This window comes from Anabrus simplex, chromosome 9, assembly GCF_040414725.1.
Source record: "Anabrus simplex isolate iqAnaSimp1 chromosome 9, ASM4041472v1, whole genome shotgun sequence".
Lineage (NCBI taxonomy): Eukaryota > Metazoa > Arthropoda > Insecta > Orthoptera > Tettigoniidae > Anabrus > Anabrus simplex.
Genome location: NC_090273.1, coordinates 22320344 through 22338345, shown reverse-complemented (window position 1 = coordinate 22338345; position 18002 = coordinate 22320344). Strand labels below are relative to the sequence as shown.

At 40.3% G+C, this 18002-nt stretch overlaps 1 protein-coding gene across 1 annotated transcript in view; it reads left to right on the top strand.

Moving 5' to 3' along the window:
* The window catches only part of LOC136881028 (neuroglobin), a 307501-nt gene that overhangs the window by 242305 nt on the left and 47194 nt on the right, over positions 1–18002 (top strand). Inside the window, exon 4 of the mRNA XM_067153620.2 lies at positions 3640–3760. Coding sequence (XP_067009721.1) covers positions 3640–3760 — 121 coding nt within the window. The remainder of the gene's footprint in view (positions 1–3639; positions 3761–18002) is intronic.

Below are 18002 nucleotides of genomic sequence, written 5' to 3'. Positions count from 1 at the left end.
TAGGTAACATTGTCTGGACAGCCACCCATACCTTACATCACAGCCTGCACGGTTGCTAGGTAACATTGTCTGGCCATCCATCCATACCTTACATCACAGCCTGCACGGTTGCTAGGTAACATTTTCTGTCCATCCATCTACACCTTACATCACAGCCTGCCCGGTTGCTAGGTAACATTGTCTGACCAACCATCCATACCTTACATCACAGCCTGCACAGTTGCTAGGTAACATTGTCTGGACAGCCACCCATACCTTACATCACAGCCTGCACGGTTGCTAGGTAACATTGTCTGCCCATCCATTTATACCTTACATCACAGCCTGCACGGTTGATAGGTAACATTGTCTGCCCATCCATCCATACCTTACATCACAGCCTGCACGGTTGCTAGGTAACATTGTCTGCCCATCCATCCATATCTTACATCACAGCCTGCACGGTTGCTAGGTAACATTGTCTGCCCATCCATCCATACCTTACATCACAGCCTGCACGGTTGCTAGGTAAACATTGTCTGACCATCCATCCATACCTTACATCACAGCCTGCACGGTTGATAGGTAAACATTGTCTGCCCATCCATCCATACCTTACATCACAGCCTGCACGGTTGCTATGGTTAAACTTCCTTCACACAATTTGGCGCGTTACGTTACACAAATTTTCGGATCACTGTCGGCAATAAGACACAATTATATCAAAAAGCTTGTCTGCATTTCATTCCTAATTCCTGTTAGCATTTCTAAATTTAGCACGACCTCCTACCGAGTAACTAATACAGACATATGTGTGATCATAAAATTGTAATGTGCACTGAATTTCTTTTGACGATACAGCTGCAGATCAGAACAACTTTGATTTATAAACAAAATATGCCGGATGTCTGTTCGAGAAAGGTTGAGTACACAAAAAGTTAAACGTTTCCTAGTCGAGAGTTATGCATCAGACAAGCAAACAGATGATACACCCCCTCAGTGCTTCAACTTCACAAATGCGCAGAGTAACAGGTTTCCAATATCTGAGGCAGGAGAACGGCATGCCAAGAAGAATAGGATTTAGTGACAAATAACCTCTTCCCGCTGTGGTGTCATAATTCGAAAGATTAGATATCCCGTGGCTATTAATCTTTCACTTTCTTATTTCGAATTATTTGCACAATATATAACAACATTCCTGTTAGAAGAAATTATCCCATCTTACGTAACAAAACCCTTTCAAGGGCACCTGAATTTAAAACTTCCATGTTTACAGGTCTGGTATGTTTGTTCATATCTACGAAACTATCTGTTCTAAGGTTAACAAACTTTACTCAGCACTTTTAATTAGCAAGGGAAATATGTATTCATAAAATATCAATCACCCATCCCCTTCAGTTCATTAGCTTGGCGCGCAAATAGAAGACCTTTATTGAGAGGCATTCTGCTGCATATAAAGCTTCAGGTCGAATTACTGTACAGTAATGTCTAAGCTTACATTTGAAAGATATTGACCATTTTACATATATATCTTTGGTGAGGTGATAGGCTATTTCCATCTTCTTGATTCTTGATTTGAACGCCTCTTTCTCTGAAATATTAGGATCTATCCACTCGCCTAGGTATTTGAATTTCCCTGCCCGTTTTATTTTGCCCTGATTGACCTGTAGATTTCTGCTAGGAGGAATTGTTCCTTCTTACGTAACAAAACACGTTTAAGGGCACCTGGATCTGAAACTTGGATGCTTTCAGGTCCAGTATGTTTGTTCGTATCTACAAAACTATCTGTTCCAAGGTTAACAAACTTTTCGCACCACTTTTTATTAACAAGGGAAAATGTATATTTAAATAATATCAATTATTATTATTATTATTATTATTATTATTATTATTATTATTATTATTATTATTATTATTATTATTATTATTATTATTATTATTATTATTATTATTATTACCGTGGTTTGGTGGATCAGCAGGGGTGAAAGAAGGTGCCGGGGTGAATGGGTCTAACTATTAAATCAAAGTTAATTTTAACAAAGGTTATTATTTTCTGAGTTTTAACAATTAATAACAACAAAAATCTAACAACTTTTGACTAGGTGAAGAAACAAGACTAGGAAGGATCCAAGATTTCAGGATTATAACACTTTTGGGCTACAAAGGGCAGAAATCCCCTAATACATGGAGCACCAGCTCCGTAATTTACAATGTCAAGCCTCCTAGGGGCACTTTTACAATACTAGAAAAGAGCTGACACGCTCTCAGTTTTTCAAGTCTATTCAAGGCAATATCAGACCTTACAATAACTTGCCATCAAGGCACAATTTACAAAAATGAAACAGGGGTATCTCGTACCCAACCTACAGGGCCTTCGTGTAAAAGAAATAACAGTTAAATAAATGGCCCAAGCACAAAATGAAAGGAGGCGAATACTTGCACTCCTCTATGCAGCTTCTTAAAACCTAACAGGCACTAGGCTGATGAAACAGGGGCTATTCCCAAACTATGGAGGTGACCCATCTAAGAAAGAAATTTAAAGCATTAAGGAAGGGAAGAAAATCAGTTACCAAAACGTAGTCACCTCAAAATCAAAATGAAGGGGAGCTCGAGAGGGTAAATCACTCTCTATCCCCGAATTACAGTTACAGATTTTATAAGTTTTTTACATAAGCCGGCAGAACTTACATTTTAGAGAAAAAGTTTACATATAAAGTTTCGGACCTTTCCCGCGGGTTAAACTGCTGAGCTAGCAAGAAATAAGATGTTAAACGGCCATTCCCTTGCTGAAGACCTGCTGCCTGATGAAAGAGGCGCCACCCGCCTCCTGCTTCACATCCACACACTTAGATAGACGTTGATCAAATGGCCAAGAGACGTGAAAATCAGCAGTTTATAAACCCTCGGGGAACGTTCGAGACCTTTCATGAATAAAACAGCCATACCCACTCAATTTTATTGGGTAGCTTAAAGTTACACACCAAATCGAAGAAGAAGCCTGTGATTGGTAGGAAATTAATTACAGAAATTCTTGATTGGTTAAATTCAAAACAGGCGGAAAGAAAGGAAAAATATTGCCAACCCAAAAATGAATGAACGAAATTTAGTAAATGAAAACTTATGAAAACAAAATTACTTCTGAAAGGTTCTTTCACTTCGCACCAGGGTGCATGATCATGAGAGAATGTCCAAACTTCTTGATGAATGGAAAACAAAAACAAGTAGAATTTCACACAGTTAAGGAAACTTCACCATAAAAAAATTACGGTAGTGACATCTTCTGAGAAAATTTACAAGTTGGTCCAGTTTTAAGTTCAGAGTTCCTCCTGTAGAGGAGGTTTTATTGGCGCAAGATTTAAAAGTGCGGCGTAGGGGTGTACCGCCCGGTACAATTATTATTATTTTCTGGTGCAATACTGTAATCGAGAGCACTGATTTGTTCTTTCGGTACCAGAAAGAAAATATTATTTAAATATGCTGTGATTATTTATTTAATACAACATAATATTCTTGAAGGATGTTTTACAAACACATTTTATAACAGTCCATTTCTCTCCTGGTCTATTGAATATCTTAATCCGAATGTCCAGACGTTATTCAGAGTTCATAATTTTGAATTGTGGAAAGCAATCCAGTATAACTGATTCATTTCTGTTTCAGGGTGATGGCGTTTGTCCAGAAAGCTGTCGCACGCCTACATGAACCCGAGAAACTTCAAAATCTTCTCCAGGAGCTGGGAAAGAAACATCACCACTACGGCGCCAAACAACAGTATGTTGATGTGAGTCATCACTGTTTATTCATACCCAGATTTTGAAGTGTCTGTTGTTCTTCCTTTTATTTCTTCTGTGTCCTCCTACCTTTCAAATTAGGAATCCCACACACTGAGAAAAAATATATATTACCTGGCATACAGAAGGGAAAGTGCTTGGGAGGATATTGAAAGGAGATTAAAGACCGAAGGGGTTTATAGAGATAGGCTTGATCATGAGTGTGAAGTAATATTAGGTCAATGACACAATAACTATCGGGAAATATTCATTTGTGGAAAGTGGGGAAAGAAAATGCAACAGATTACCAAAGGAAATCTTCAACACTTTACCAAATGGTGTGCATTCGTTCAAATGTAGAATGAGGTCATGGCAGGAGACAAGAGTATTAATAGTATGGTATATAATTATTTTATAATTATTATGATGTTTCCACCGGGGAATATACCCCATTTGAAAAATAAAAGTTCTGATCTGATCTGAAAACCATCAGTTTATGTCCTCACCTATAAGGTAACTGAAATGAGGCCATTTAGGTACCTCACACACCAAGCCGAACGTAAATACAGACCGTCGACAAACTTGCTTGGCGGACATCAAAAGTAAGAATTCCGCGTGGCCTGGTTATTCTTGGCCTTGGTGAGATCTTCAGTTAGAAGAAGAATGCCATTTTTTCACAGTACCCTTGGTTGCTGACGAAGACGTAAATAGATTATGTAAACAGTCACTGCATTTTCCCATTTCCCAGCCTATCTACTAGTCATCTGGAACACGCCCATAATTCCAGATCACTGTCTATAACTACTGGTCTTAGATCCAAAAAAAAGACCAAGCTGCATTGCTGGTCATAAAAGGCCATCAGTCCAAGTACTTCAACAACAAGGGTAGCTGGTAGTCACCCAACTTAGAAAAAGTCATCAGAGGAGAATCCAGATATTCATCGCTAATACAGCCGATTTCGTTTTTACCCTTCCCCCTCCTGAAGATTCTAGTCTCCACCAGTCTTTGATTAAGGTCTATGATATCCTCAAGCTCCACTGCCGTATGACCTACGAAGTCCAACCAATCGTCTCCTTTAAGCCATGGCATACAGAGCACCACAATGCAATCCTTCAAGAAACCCCAGGCATAAAGTACACCTACACCGACAGTCTTCATCAACTCCATACCCACACAGTCATTAAAACTACCAGAACAATCTCACATGTGAACACCCAAACAGATACTAGAACTACGGACAGATGCACTCGAACACACAATACAAAACTAAAGGTCTCTAGAGGCCTGAGAACCACAAACACAGCCTGGAGCCCCAACTCACCCCTAAGGCACTGTATGCGGGAGGGAGGAGACTAACTATTTACGTCGACTGTGAAGGTAACCACGCAGTTACGTTTTCTGTTTTTCCCTTCATTAAGGCACCAGACAGGAATAAGCAAAGAAAACTAGGCCAACGTTCAGAACTGATACGGCACTGATAAGTCTCATGTCGACGCACTACAATTAAACGGTAAGCTAGGTGAGACCACTTATTCCAAATCTTGCAAAACTCACAATGTTTTCATGAAATTGAACTTATAACTACAGGGGAGCAACACTGGCGGTGGCCACTTTTTCGATGGTAACCGCTTCGCTGCACGGGAGATGTGAGAGAACTCCAACCCATATTTACCATGAAAATCCCCCCCCACCCCACACCACAACAACACTGCCGCAGTGACAGAGCACTTAACTACACACAGTTATGTAACAATTGCAGTGGTAAATATTTTAATGAATGATCATATACTCACTAACACCGTAGCACGGTGAGAATGTCTCCCTCACTACCTAAGACACACACACCTAAATTGTAAGTCCAATACTAAAAATTTAAATCAAAAAACAAACTACTTTTCCCTTTGCGAAAATCAGATTATCATAAATAGTCTCCCGGTCACGGTCATCCATCAACGGCTGCTGCATGGTTGCTAGGTAACATTGTCTGACCATCCATTCATACCTTACATCACAGCCTGCACGGTTGCTAGGTAACATTGTCTGACCATCCATACATACCTTACATCACAGCCTGCACGGTTGCTAGGTAACATTGTCTGACCATCCATCCATATAGTCCTCTCCGTGTAAGGACGTACACTAAGGGTGCAACCTTACCCTTTCTCCCCTGTAATATTAAGGTATTGATTTATAGTGACTTTTCTTGCTGTTGGGTCTTTTTCAGTGTCGGTAACCATACAGTTTAGGGACCCTACTTGCCGATACGACGTCTTACTGTTACCGTTAATCTGGCACGTTGGCAACGTTCAGTCACTGTTCTAGCGTGAATTGTGTGTTGCCACCGCATTGCCTCTAAAGTCACTAGCGATACATTTGCGAGAATATTTAAAGCATATTTTCTTTTTCTGTGGGATTGTAAATCTATTTGGCTAATACCAGGTAAGTAGAATTGTGGCATGTTCGGATAATGCATTTAATAACATAGTTTGTGTGAAATGATGAGCACATCATTTTATTAATTACGTTCCTATTTCGTCCCATACTTATACGAACAGAATTCGATTGGGATGTCTAAGAAGGAAGAAAAATCTGCAAAAACTCCTCCGAAAAGGAAACCAAGGTTACGTCCTTTACAAGCTTCAGGTCAAGAAATGCTTGTACATTGCTACGAGCAATTGAAACAGGAAGACGACGAAGAAGGTATCAGTCGTAGTGATACGAAGCTAATGGCAAGAGTTTCATTATTAACTGGGGTAAGTGTTCGTTTTTATCTTGTTTCTATGATAAGTTTCTGGCATAATGACAATCAGTTGAAAAGGAGCAGTATTTCATTCTGAACCTAACCTAACCTAACCTGATCATGTAGGCCTAGGCCTACTAATGGAGATACATTCATGAGAGATGTTACGATAAAGTAGTGTAAGTAGTAATTAATTGACTTCATCATCAGGTGACTATGCTACACAGTAGTTGGTTTTACTTAAAATCAGACAGCTTTTTGTATCATTCAACAGAAATCACATTTTTTATTAATAGGCCTATACTTTTTTTAGAACAAATAACTTCACACTAAAACTTAAAATTCTTACAGGTGCTGATTTGATATTTGCTACAAACTTGAAGAGAAATCAGGATTACCATGGTGCTATGAACAGCGAGAAATTTCAGATGTGGGTGAAGACGCAATTAATCGTAGGATTAAGAAATATAGGACCCTGTGTTATTGTAATGGATAATGCACCATATCACTGTAAGCTTGTTGAGCATCAACCAACAACGAAATGGAGGAAGGATCAATTAGTGGTAATTATACTTAATTGAATATTTCCTTCTACTGAATGATGTTTAATGATGTTACAGAAATTAATTTTTATTTTTCCTTTAATTTACAGTCATGGTTAAGGCAGAATGGAGTTTCTCCACCAGAAAATGCCACAAAAGATGAGCTGCAAAGGTTGTGTAATATGAATCGAAGTCACTTAAAGAGGTACAGAAGCACGTAAACATAAGTTTAGATAATGTTGTTTACACTCGTGTATTTGACTTTCATGTATGCATAACAATATTTCTCTGTTTCTTTAAAACCAGGTACATTGTTGACGAGATGCTGCACAGTGAAGGCCATACTGTCTTACGACTTCCTCCATACCACTCATTTTTCAATGCCATCGAATTTGTATGGTCTGTGGCAAAACAGTATTATAACAAAACAGTGGCTTCAAGACCTGGTCACGGATTGGACAGAGCTACAGCTGTGTGGAAAGAATCTCTTGATCAGGTAGGCCAAGTGGAAATGTTATTTATTGGATATATGCAAGTGGAGTTTATAATATACTTGTCAGGTTGTGATACTTCAATATATCTTATAGGTGACAGCAGAGATGTGGAGAAATGAAGTAAAACACACTGAGAAGAAGATTGTCGAGTTCTACAATAATGAGGTGAGAGGTCTTCCTGAAGTGGAGGAACTAGTCATTCATCATGGAAGCAGTGAATCGGAGGAGGAAGATGAAGAAGATGATGAAGAAGAAGAAGAAGAAGAAGAAAGAGAAGCCGAGGAGTTAGCTGTACCATTGTAAGAGCCATTCCATGAGATTAAGAATGTTATAACTTTGCTGGGAAATAATACATTTCTGATTGCCCCGTCCTTTCTGATATAACGAAGTTACATTTCAAAATTGTGGGAATTGTGTATCTACAAGTTACAGGGCGGTATAGATGTGCAGGTGGGGATCAGTGTCCAATCGGAGTGGAATTATCTAGAACTGCTGTGGCGCAATGTGATGAGGAGCGGGCAAGGGGGGGAGAGAGAGAAGGAGACAGCACTCTGTCACCAATACACGATGTAAACATTGTACGCCTGTTAAAATACTGACATAACTTAAATTTTATACACTATCTAATGGTTTTCCACAGTTCTCTGAAAGTCACAACTCACGTATACTGTATATATATAGAGAGAATTACATATAAAAATACCTGTGTCCACAATAAGTAGCCCACATATAAAATATAAATCAATTTGCTTTACGTCGCACCAACACAGATAGGTCTTATGGCGATAAAGAGGATAGAAGAGATAGGAAAGGGCTAGAAGTGGGAAGGAAGCGGCCGTGGTCTTAATTAAGGTACAGCACAAGCATGTGTCTGGTGTGAAAATGGGAAACCACCGAAAACCATTTTAACGGCTGCCGACGGTAGGATTTGAACCCACCATTCCCCGAATGCAAGCTCATAGCTACGCGACCCTAAACGCACGGCCAGCTAACTCGGTCATCTTCGAAAATGTCTTTTTCTATCAGCAGAGGCTTTTTTAAAATCGTCATATTTTGTATAGGCTACAGGAGATGTACAGTAGCCCACTGGTTTTCTGATTAAACATCATTTATTTAATCTATTGCATCAGTCTACTTACATACTCACTGTCCACGTACATCGGTAACCTCGTGATTCGATTATTGAAGTATTGTGCAATGATGCGACATACAAACTAAGAGAATACCGAGTGGTTCTTCCAAATATAAAACAGACAATTTCGAGTGGTCATGAGCATGACTCATAGTCATAGGGTAGGCTAAATAATAATGTTATTGGCTTTATGTCCCACTATCAACTTTTAGGTTTTTTTTGAGACGTCGAGGTGCTGGAATTTAGTCCTGCAGGAGCTCTTTTATGTGTCAGTAAATCTACTGACATGAGGCTGAGCACCTTCAAATACCACCGCACTGAGCTCGGCCCTGCCAAGTTGGGTTCAGAAGGCCAGCGCCTCGACCGTTTGAGCCACTCAGCCAGGTGTGGAGGCTAGAGAGCTGAGTTTAAGTAATTGTCGAACGTCAACTAGTTATAAAGATACTGATTGATTAAACTAATACAGTAATTAGAATAACCTAATTGACTACCTACTTACAACCTAGGTACTTTGGAATTGTGTTCTATCTTTTTAACACTGCAAATAAATCCATGTATTGTTTAAAACTCCCTGTAAGAAGAGGACAGTGGATGCGAATAGGTATTATTTTCAAATGAGCTGAGCTCGAGAGTCCATTATAGCATACGATTTTTTCAGTGTACCATGACTCTGTATGTATTGCTTCAGAGGAAGTTCGGCTCCCCGCCAATGTCCAGTGTACCGATAATGAACCATGTGTGTGTTGTGTCTCACTGATCCATGACTGCGTACGATTCTTTCAGTGTGCCATGATTCACTGTGGCTCGCTGCAGCGAAAGCTCGACTCCCCGCCAGTGTCCAGTGTGCCTATAAGGAGCCGTGTGTGTCGTGTGGCTCACTGAGCCGTGATTGTGCATGATTTGTGTGCCGTGAGCTTGCCGTTCCTGTGAATCGATTCACTCGGACACTGAATGAATCGATACACTGCTTCGAATCAAGCACTCAGTAGCCTACACTAGTAGAGGTACATAGTACATTACCATTAAGATAGATAGCATTGCAAAGTAATTCGTCTTTACCATAATAACAATAATAATAATAATAATCGTATGGCCTCAGCTACCACGTGCAGACATTTCAAGTTGACGCCATCTGGCTGTCTGCTCGTCAATTTTGACGTTCCGTTATACTCTAGGCCCACTAGATGGCAGACCGAGTAAACCGAAACTCTCTTGGGCGTCTGTGGCTGAGATTTAATGAATTTTGTCGGGTAAACACCAAATGTGTCACCAGAGATCTTTTACATGCCGACATCGTACGACATGAAGTGTCGAATGGACTTTTTTCTGCCCTTCAAAAATCCGACTACCTCTGCCGGGTTTGAACCCGCTATATTGGGATTCGGAGGCCGTCACTCTACCACTGATCCACAGAGGCAGCTGTCTTTACCATGAAATACATCGTCGTCGTCACAAGTCAATACAGACTCTTGAATCAATGTGTGAAAATGGGAAAGTGTAGAAAACCCTCTTCAGGAATGCCAATCTCTAAGTCCATAGTCTTTTCAGCGTTGTCACACAGCTGAAATTCACTTTAGAAGTAATTGTAAAAAGTCGTATATAGGCTCTATAGATACATAGTACATTACCAATTCCATCTCGATTGCTATGATACGCACACTGCATAGCGGTTTTGCTCTATAGATAAATCATATTATAGTGAAAATTTTTTTTTTTTTTAATCTGTCTGGCATGAAGGTCCAGAAGGAAAATACTTTCATTGAATTCTTATTTATGTGCTCACCACCCTAGTAGGTTTAAATAAACCTTATAAATACGTTGTAAGACCCATTCTCGAATATGGATCTGCATGTTGGTTTAATAAATTCCCTAGAGAAAGTTCAAAGAAGAGCGATGCGTTTCGTAACTGGGACTAGAAGGAATACCATTAATTGGGAAAGTCTTGAATCTAGAAGAACTAGAGCTCGCCTGTGTGGTCTTTATAAGAGCTATACGGGAAGGGCTGCTTGGAGTTGTATTAGGAATAGGTTATAACCTCCCTCATTGTATCACTATTTGCAGCGATAGCCAGGAAGCGTTAAAAGCACTATGTGCAGTTAAAACAACATCAAAAATGGTATGGGAATGCCAAAGGATGTTAGATCAGCTGTGTGAATTTAGCTCAGTTACCCTATTACGGGTCCCTGGGCACACAGGTATCAGTGGAAATGAAGAAGCTGACAAACTAGCGAAACAAGGCTCAAAAGGTCCTTTTATAGGACCAGAGCCCTTCCTGGGAGTGTCACTCCGAAGCGTAAAACTGGTAATATCCCAGTGGACAAACCAGTCTCACTTAGACATTTGGAAGAGGTTAACTATAGCAAGGCAGGCACGTGAACTTATCAAAGGGCCTAGCCAAAGTTATAAAAAGGTCCTGATAAATTTGAATAGGACCAGAATGCGAATGGTAGTTGGACTGTTGACAGGCCACAATACCTTACAGAGACACCTACACATCATGAAAATCAGTCAGGATCCGATGTGTAGAAGATGCGGTAGGGAGGAGGAGACCTCCGCGCATGTGTTATGTCAGTGTGAGGCTCTTGCAAGCACTAGACATCGATACCTTGGCTCACATTTCGTGAGCCTGGAAGACATCAGGAATGCCAACATCCGGGCACTGGTATCCTTTATAGGAGCACTAGGTCTGGACTAGGCAAACCCGTTTAAGGGACACAAAGGGTCTTCACAGACCTACGTGTGGAGCCCTGCGAGGGCAGGGTTCACCCATTCTTTATCTATCTATCTATCTAACCTCCCTCATACTTATCGAGAAATTATCATAAGCATAAAATTAGGGCCAGAAACCAGCATACGGATGTGGGCAAGTTTTCCTTCGTCAACAGGACCATAAGGGATTGGAATAAATTACCTGCGGCAGTCTTTGATAGATTCCCTTCTGGTATCAAGTCATTTAAGAAGACCATTTGTGTAAAATGAAAAGTAAAAGTTGTAAATTACGGGCACTGAATTTGTGATTTTCTGCTTGGTTTCGATTGTGAAACTGGGAGGCTTTTTCTTGTGGTTTTCTCTTTCCAGGGACGTGCTTGCTGTACTCATGTTTTTGTAATTGTTGTTGTTCTTGGTTAATTAACAATGTTTTTAACTTTATTTTATCATCACTTGTAACGTTAAGCTAGTAGTAAGCTCAATCTATAGTTTTGTAAGCCATAGTAGGAAGTATTGGAAATAATTAAATTGTGTATGAAACTGTACATGATGCTGGATTTAGAATGACTAGTAGTATTTCTTGTAATATTTTTTTCCATGGAATTCCTTTTTGTACTTGAGTCGTTGTAGTTGTTGGGTAGTATGATTTAACTTTATTATCACTTGTAGTGTTAAGCTAGTAGTAAGTTCAATCTATAGTATTGTAATTTGTAGTGTTAAGTACTGGAAATACTTAAGTTGTGTGTGAATATGTATATAATGACACTGGATTTAGAAAGTTTAATTAGTAGTATTTCTTGCTTGTTGTAATGTTGTTGTTGTTGTTGTAGGGTAATTACAGTTTAACTTCACTTTATTATCACTTATAATGTTAAGCTAGTAGTAAGGTCAACCTATAATATTGTAAGCCAAATTGTTAAGCACTGTAAATACTTAAGTTGTGTGTGAATTTGTATATGATGTTGCTCGATTTAGAATATTAAACTAGCAGTAATTCTTGTTATATTTTCCTTCCATATATCTGCTTCTTGTACTCTTGTTGTTTGTTTGTTTGTTGTAGTTGGGTAATTATGTTAACTTTATTATCACATTACTGTAAGTGACCGTTGCCACCGGGGTATTTCCCATTTGCAATTTATTAATAATAATAATAATAATGAGTGACAGAGGTTTAACGTAATTTGGAAGGAATGTTTTGCGTATGATAAATGAGTACCAGTTAACTATTGGGGGCAAAGGCGGTCATGCGTTGAGCTAACCACTCCACCCCACCCCACCAAGTGCCAACGTCATGGATAGTGGAAGCCTTCACCTTCCCCCTTTCCAATGGCTTTCATGGTTTGTACGGAGATGACTTTGCTTTTTGCTTTTTAAATATTAGTATTCATGTTTATTATGTTTGTTTATTCATACCCCTGCTTTGTAATTCAGTGACCATGGAATGGCTCTAAATGTTGTAAATTATATTTATATTTACTTGTATTTATTTCCTTTTTCCTTATTGCACACGTTTGTTGTTGTTATTGTTATTACTACTACATATCGCTTAACATGTAAATAAACTAATATTTAATGCAGTAAATAATGCTTATCTCTTCGGATTCATTTCTTCGTTGCATATTCGTTTTGCTATGACAACATGACTTCTTTATGATATAAATAAATATAAAATAAAAGTATTTCTTCCCAAACATATTTGTTATACGTGCACCAATCGGAGAACCAACTAGGGAAGTACCTCTTACTAAGGTGCATAATGTTTTTGCATACATGTATAATTGAAGAATTGAAGATCCATATACAGGTAAGTGGGTCGCCCATGTGGTAGGCCTATTACGCGTCATAGGAAACTGAGTGAACTGGCTGTGCAGTTTGATCACATTGCTGTGAGCTTGGCTTCAGGAGATGGTGATGGATTCAAACCCCACAGTTGGCAGGTCTGAAGTTTTTTTTTGCCCGTCATTTTCATTTCAGGCTAGTGCTGTGTCTGTACGCTTATTTACATCTTAAATCCTAGCCCTCTTTCCTATCCAATTCTTGCATCACAACCTGTCTTCATGTGATTTAAGCCAATATATATGTAAAAATCTGGTAATGTTGTTTGACTCATAGTGCTCCTGTACATTGGTTTCCATAATGTTGAAAGCTTGAGATACACCAACTTGTAAGCTGAAAATATGTTTAAAATGCCAAATGCCGAAAACCGTAAAAGTTCTTAGTGGGATGTAAAGCTGTTAGCATTATTATTAAAAGGAAGGACATATGTCTTATGTGGTAAGTCCTTGAACTTGCAGAAATCGCAATGAATTATTCAATCTATATTCCCTCCCCCCTTTCTTTAAGAATGCAGTTATAGTAATGCGTACATCAGAATCAGAATAAAGGCAGGAAATGTTTAACATTATTTTAAGCGAGTGAAGGAGAGAATGTATGACTAGCTCAGGTTGGCGGATTCGAGTTCGGCGGTATTTGAAAGTGCTCAAATACTCCAGCCTCATGTCTAGATCTACTGGTACATAAAGAACTCTTGCGGGACGAAATACTGGCACCTCGGTGTATGTGAAAACGATAGAAGTAGATAGTAGAACTAATATTCAATTCTGCAGTGAGCTTGAAGCTGACCTAATTTCCGTTCACGTAGCTTGGCACATTAGTATTCCTATATGTTTCCTGATAACCGTGAAGATATAACCAGCCTGCAGGCTGAAAATATGCCCAATCTCTCTCCTTAGGCTACGGGTTACCGGTATTGAAGAGAGAAGGAAATGTTCGCGCAAAAGAAAGGGAAGTCATTGGACTTTCGAAAATCACACTGCAAAGACTTATTAAACAAATTGCATCGTTTAACACGCCCCTATTTTCAAGAATATGGTTATAGTACGCCTACTGCATATCAAAATAAAGACAGATATATGTAACATTAATTTGAGTGAGAAAGGGTGTTTATTTCCTAAATTTCTCATTGAGCGTGGAAACCGACTTAATTATGAATATCTTGATTTATTTCATCTTAACTTTTATCATTTACTAGGGTAGGGAAACATTTATTATCGGTGTTTACATTGAGGTTAGTTTGTTTGGTTATGTCTGGTGATTTTAATATGTAACCAGGCAGGTTGGCAGCAGTGATCAGCCATTACAAAAAAGAGAAAAGAAGAGCATCGGGCGGCGATATTTACTTTCTGGGGTATTTCGTTACGTGGCGATTACTATACCTTACATCACTGCCTGCACGGTTCCTAGGTAACATTGTCTGACCATCCATCCATCCATCCATTCCTTACATCACAGCCTGCACGGTTGCTAGGTAACATTGTCTGACCATCCATCCATTCCTTACATCACAGCCTGCACGGTTGCTAGGTAACATTGTCTGACCATCCATTCATACCTTACATCACAGCCTGCACGGTTGCTAGGTAACATTGTCTGACCATCCATCCATTCCTTACATAACTGCCTGCAGGGTTGCTAGGTAACATTGTCTAACCATCCATCAATTCCTCACATCACAGCCTGCAGGGTTGCTAGGTAACATTGTCTAACCATCCATCCATACCTTACATCACTGCCTGCACGGTTGCTAGGTAACATTGTCTGACCATCCATCCATTCCTTACATCACTGCCTGCACTGTTGCTAGGTAACACTGTCTGGCCATCCATCCATACCTTATATCACTGCCTGCATGGTTGCTATGGTTACACTTCCGTCACGCATTTTGTCGCGTTACGTTATACAAATTTTCAGTTGAGCCCCAGATATAAGACCGAGCTCGATAGCTGCAGTCGCTTAAGTGCGGCCAGTATCTGGTATTCGGGAGATAGTGGGTTCGAATCCCACTATAGGCAGCCCTGAAGATGGTTTTCCGTGATTTCCCATTTTCACACCAGGCAAATGCTGGGACTGTACCTTAATTAAGGCCACAATCGATTCCTTCCTACTCTTAGCCCTTTCCTGTCCCATCGTCGCCATAAGACCTATCTGTGTCGGTGCGACGTAAAGCAACTTGTAATTTAATTTCCCAGATATAAGCTATATTTATGTCAAACTGTTATTGAGTAGCAGTACCGGCGAATAGTTGTCTGCACTGTCGGCTGAGAAACACCTGCGATCCTGGTGGAGACAAGGGGTAACATAGAAGTGAAGGTGATTATTGTTTTAAGAGGAAGTACAACTGGGTAACCATCCTCTACTAATATTAATCAGAGGGGAAACTGGAAGAGACCCGATGAACGTAGCGGCAACGAAGGGCATAAAAATGAAAGAGTCTTTGGGCCTTGAAAAACTTAACACGTCGGGGTCGGAAAAGAACAAGAGCTGGCCAAGGCAGGTCCAACAGGATAGATGAAAGCGAGGAGCCTGGCATAAGTAAGTGGAATCAATGTTAGACTCAGCTAGAGGAACAGGCAGGGGCTACCGAGGATGTATTCTACCCCCCACCCCCCCCACCCCACCCACACGAGGCTGCTCTGTAAGAAACCTAAAACTAGAAATTAACATACAACCACCAGCGCACATAGCCCTCGGGCGGGAGTCGCTAACTGTGGATATAACACAACTTTCGTGACTCTTCCCGATACCCCCTATTCTTCAAGATGTTGGAACTCCATTTTGACGTAGAATACGTCACTTTAGTTCACGAGCCGTACTTAGGCCGCACATTCTGATGTAGTGGTGGTGGTGATTATTGTTTTAAGAGAAAGTAGGCCCCACACCTGGAAGGAATTCGATACTTCAAAAATGAAGTTATCGACCAAAAAAGACAGGGGCCACGATGGGCGTAAAAAATGAAAAATTAAAAAATGAAAAAATGAAAGACTCTCTAGACCTTGCAACCTAAATACCGCCGGGGTCGAAAAAGGAGAAGAGTTGACCAAGGGAGGTCGGATAGGACAGATGAAAGTAAGGAGGCTACCACAAATAAGTGAAAGTAATGTCAGGCATCAGCTAAAGGCCGCGTAGTCGCCAACCCACGCTCCCAAGTTGAGTCCCTGGGATCCCTTTTAGTCGCCTCTTACGACAGGGAGGCGATACCATGTGTGTATTCTTCCGACCTCGCCCACAGGGGAAATTTGATGAGGACTCTGCAGGGGAGAATGAAGGGGGTTTCGTAGACAATCCTACAGGACGGAAGTTGCGCGTACTAACCGAAATAGTTTTCAGTTACGAACGTGATAAACAGAGCGATGCTCCCCTTAAATAGGATATCTTGTCAAGTAAAAGGGCTAAAAAGTGCTTCTCAATTGCTCTCAACATGGATTCAGGATGATCTCCTTACCAGTCCCCGATCCGGACTCCGGTATAAGTCAGTCTCTGGGACATTTGAGTGTTTCTTTGACAGGAAGTAAAACTCCATGAATAGAACAAGAGGTCAGCTCCACACAACAAACTTCCGCTTGTTTCCTCGTAGCAACCCAACATTACGAACAGTTGTAAATAACAGCCTTTCCTTTTAAATTCAGTGCGCACATTTTTCCCTAAGTACATTTTCAAGTTATTTTTCATCCACATAAAAGACCACACGGGGTCGTATTCAATAATTACTTACCTTAAGTAAAATTTTATCCAGTAAGAGACGTGCGATACCGTATTGACAACCCACCCAATTTACATGAAAATAGCGTTTCTTTATTTCGATTCAATGAATGTCTTTAGATCGGATAAAAATAAACCAATTACGTAAAACACTGTTCTTTCCGGATTTTAAAATATCCTCAGATTTACCAAGGAATAAAATTAACCCTCTATTTCTACGTAACGTCCGCCTCTGTGGTATAGTGGTTAGAATGATTAGCTGCTACCCCAACTCCCCGCAGGCCCGGATTCGATTTCCAGCTCTGGCACGAAATTTGGAAAGTAGTACGAGGGCTGGAACGGGGTACACTCAGCCTCCGGAGGTCAACTGAGTAGAGGGAGGTTCAATTCCCACCTCAGCCATCCTCGAAGTTTTTTCCGCGGTTTCTCACTTCTCTTCAAAGCAAATGCCGGGATGGCACCTAACTTATGGCCACGTTCACTTCATTTTCCCTTCCTTGTCCCTCCCTTCCAATCTTCCCATCCCCCACAAGCATAGCAGATGAGGCCGTCTGGGCGAGGTACTGGTCCTCCTCTCCCGTGTATACCCCGACCCAAAGTCTCATGCTCCCTTGAGGCGGTAGACGTTGGATCCCTTGCTGAGTCCGAGGGAAAGACCAGTCCTGGAGGGTGATCGTATTAAGAAAGAAAGAAAGAAAGATTTCTACGTAAAATTTAGAGTTGATATATTTCAAAAATCGAAAACCGGTCCGCCGCTGACCGGAAGTGCAACTTGAATCCGACAAAGAGTGTACACCACAATTATGATTCTGGATAGTACACTGAAACTTACGTAGGGTGCCGAAGTTGGTGAGATGATTCGCATATGATTTTGAAAGATGTGTAAGAAGATAAAACTACTCCCAAAATAGCCATAGAAATGTTTCTGTCATTAAGGACCGAACCACGCAACTTTGGCTTTTTACTCCATGCTATCAGTTTAACATCGCCCTAGTTTTTTTTTTTTTTTTTTTTTTTGCCATATGCTTTACGTCGCACCGACACAGATAGATCTTATGGCGACGATGGGATAGGAAAGGTCTAGGAATGGAAAGGAAG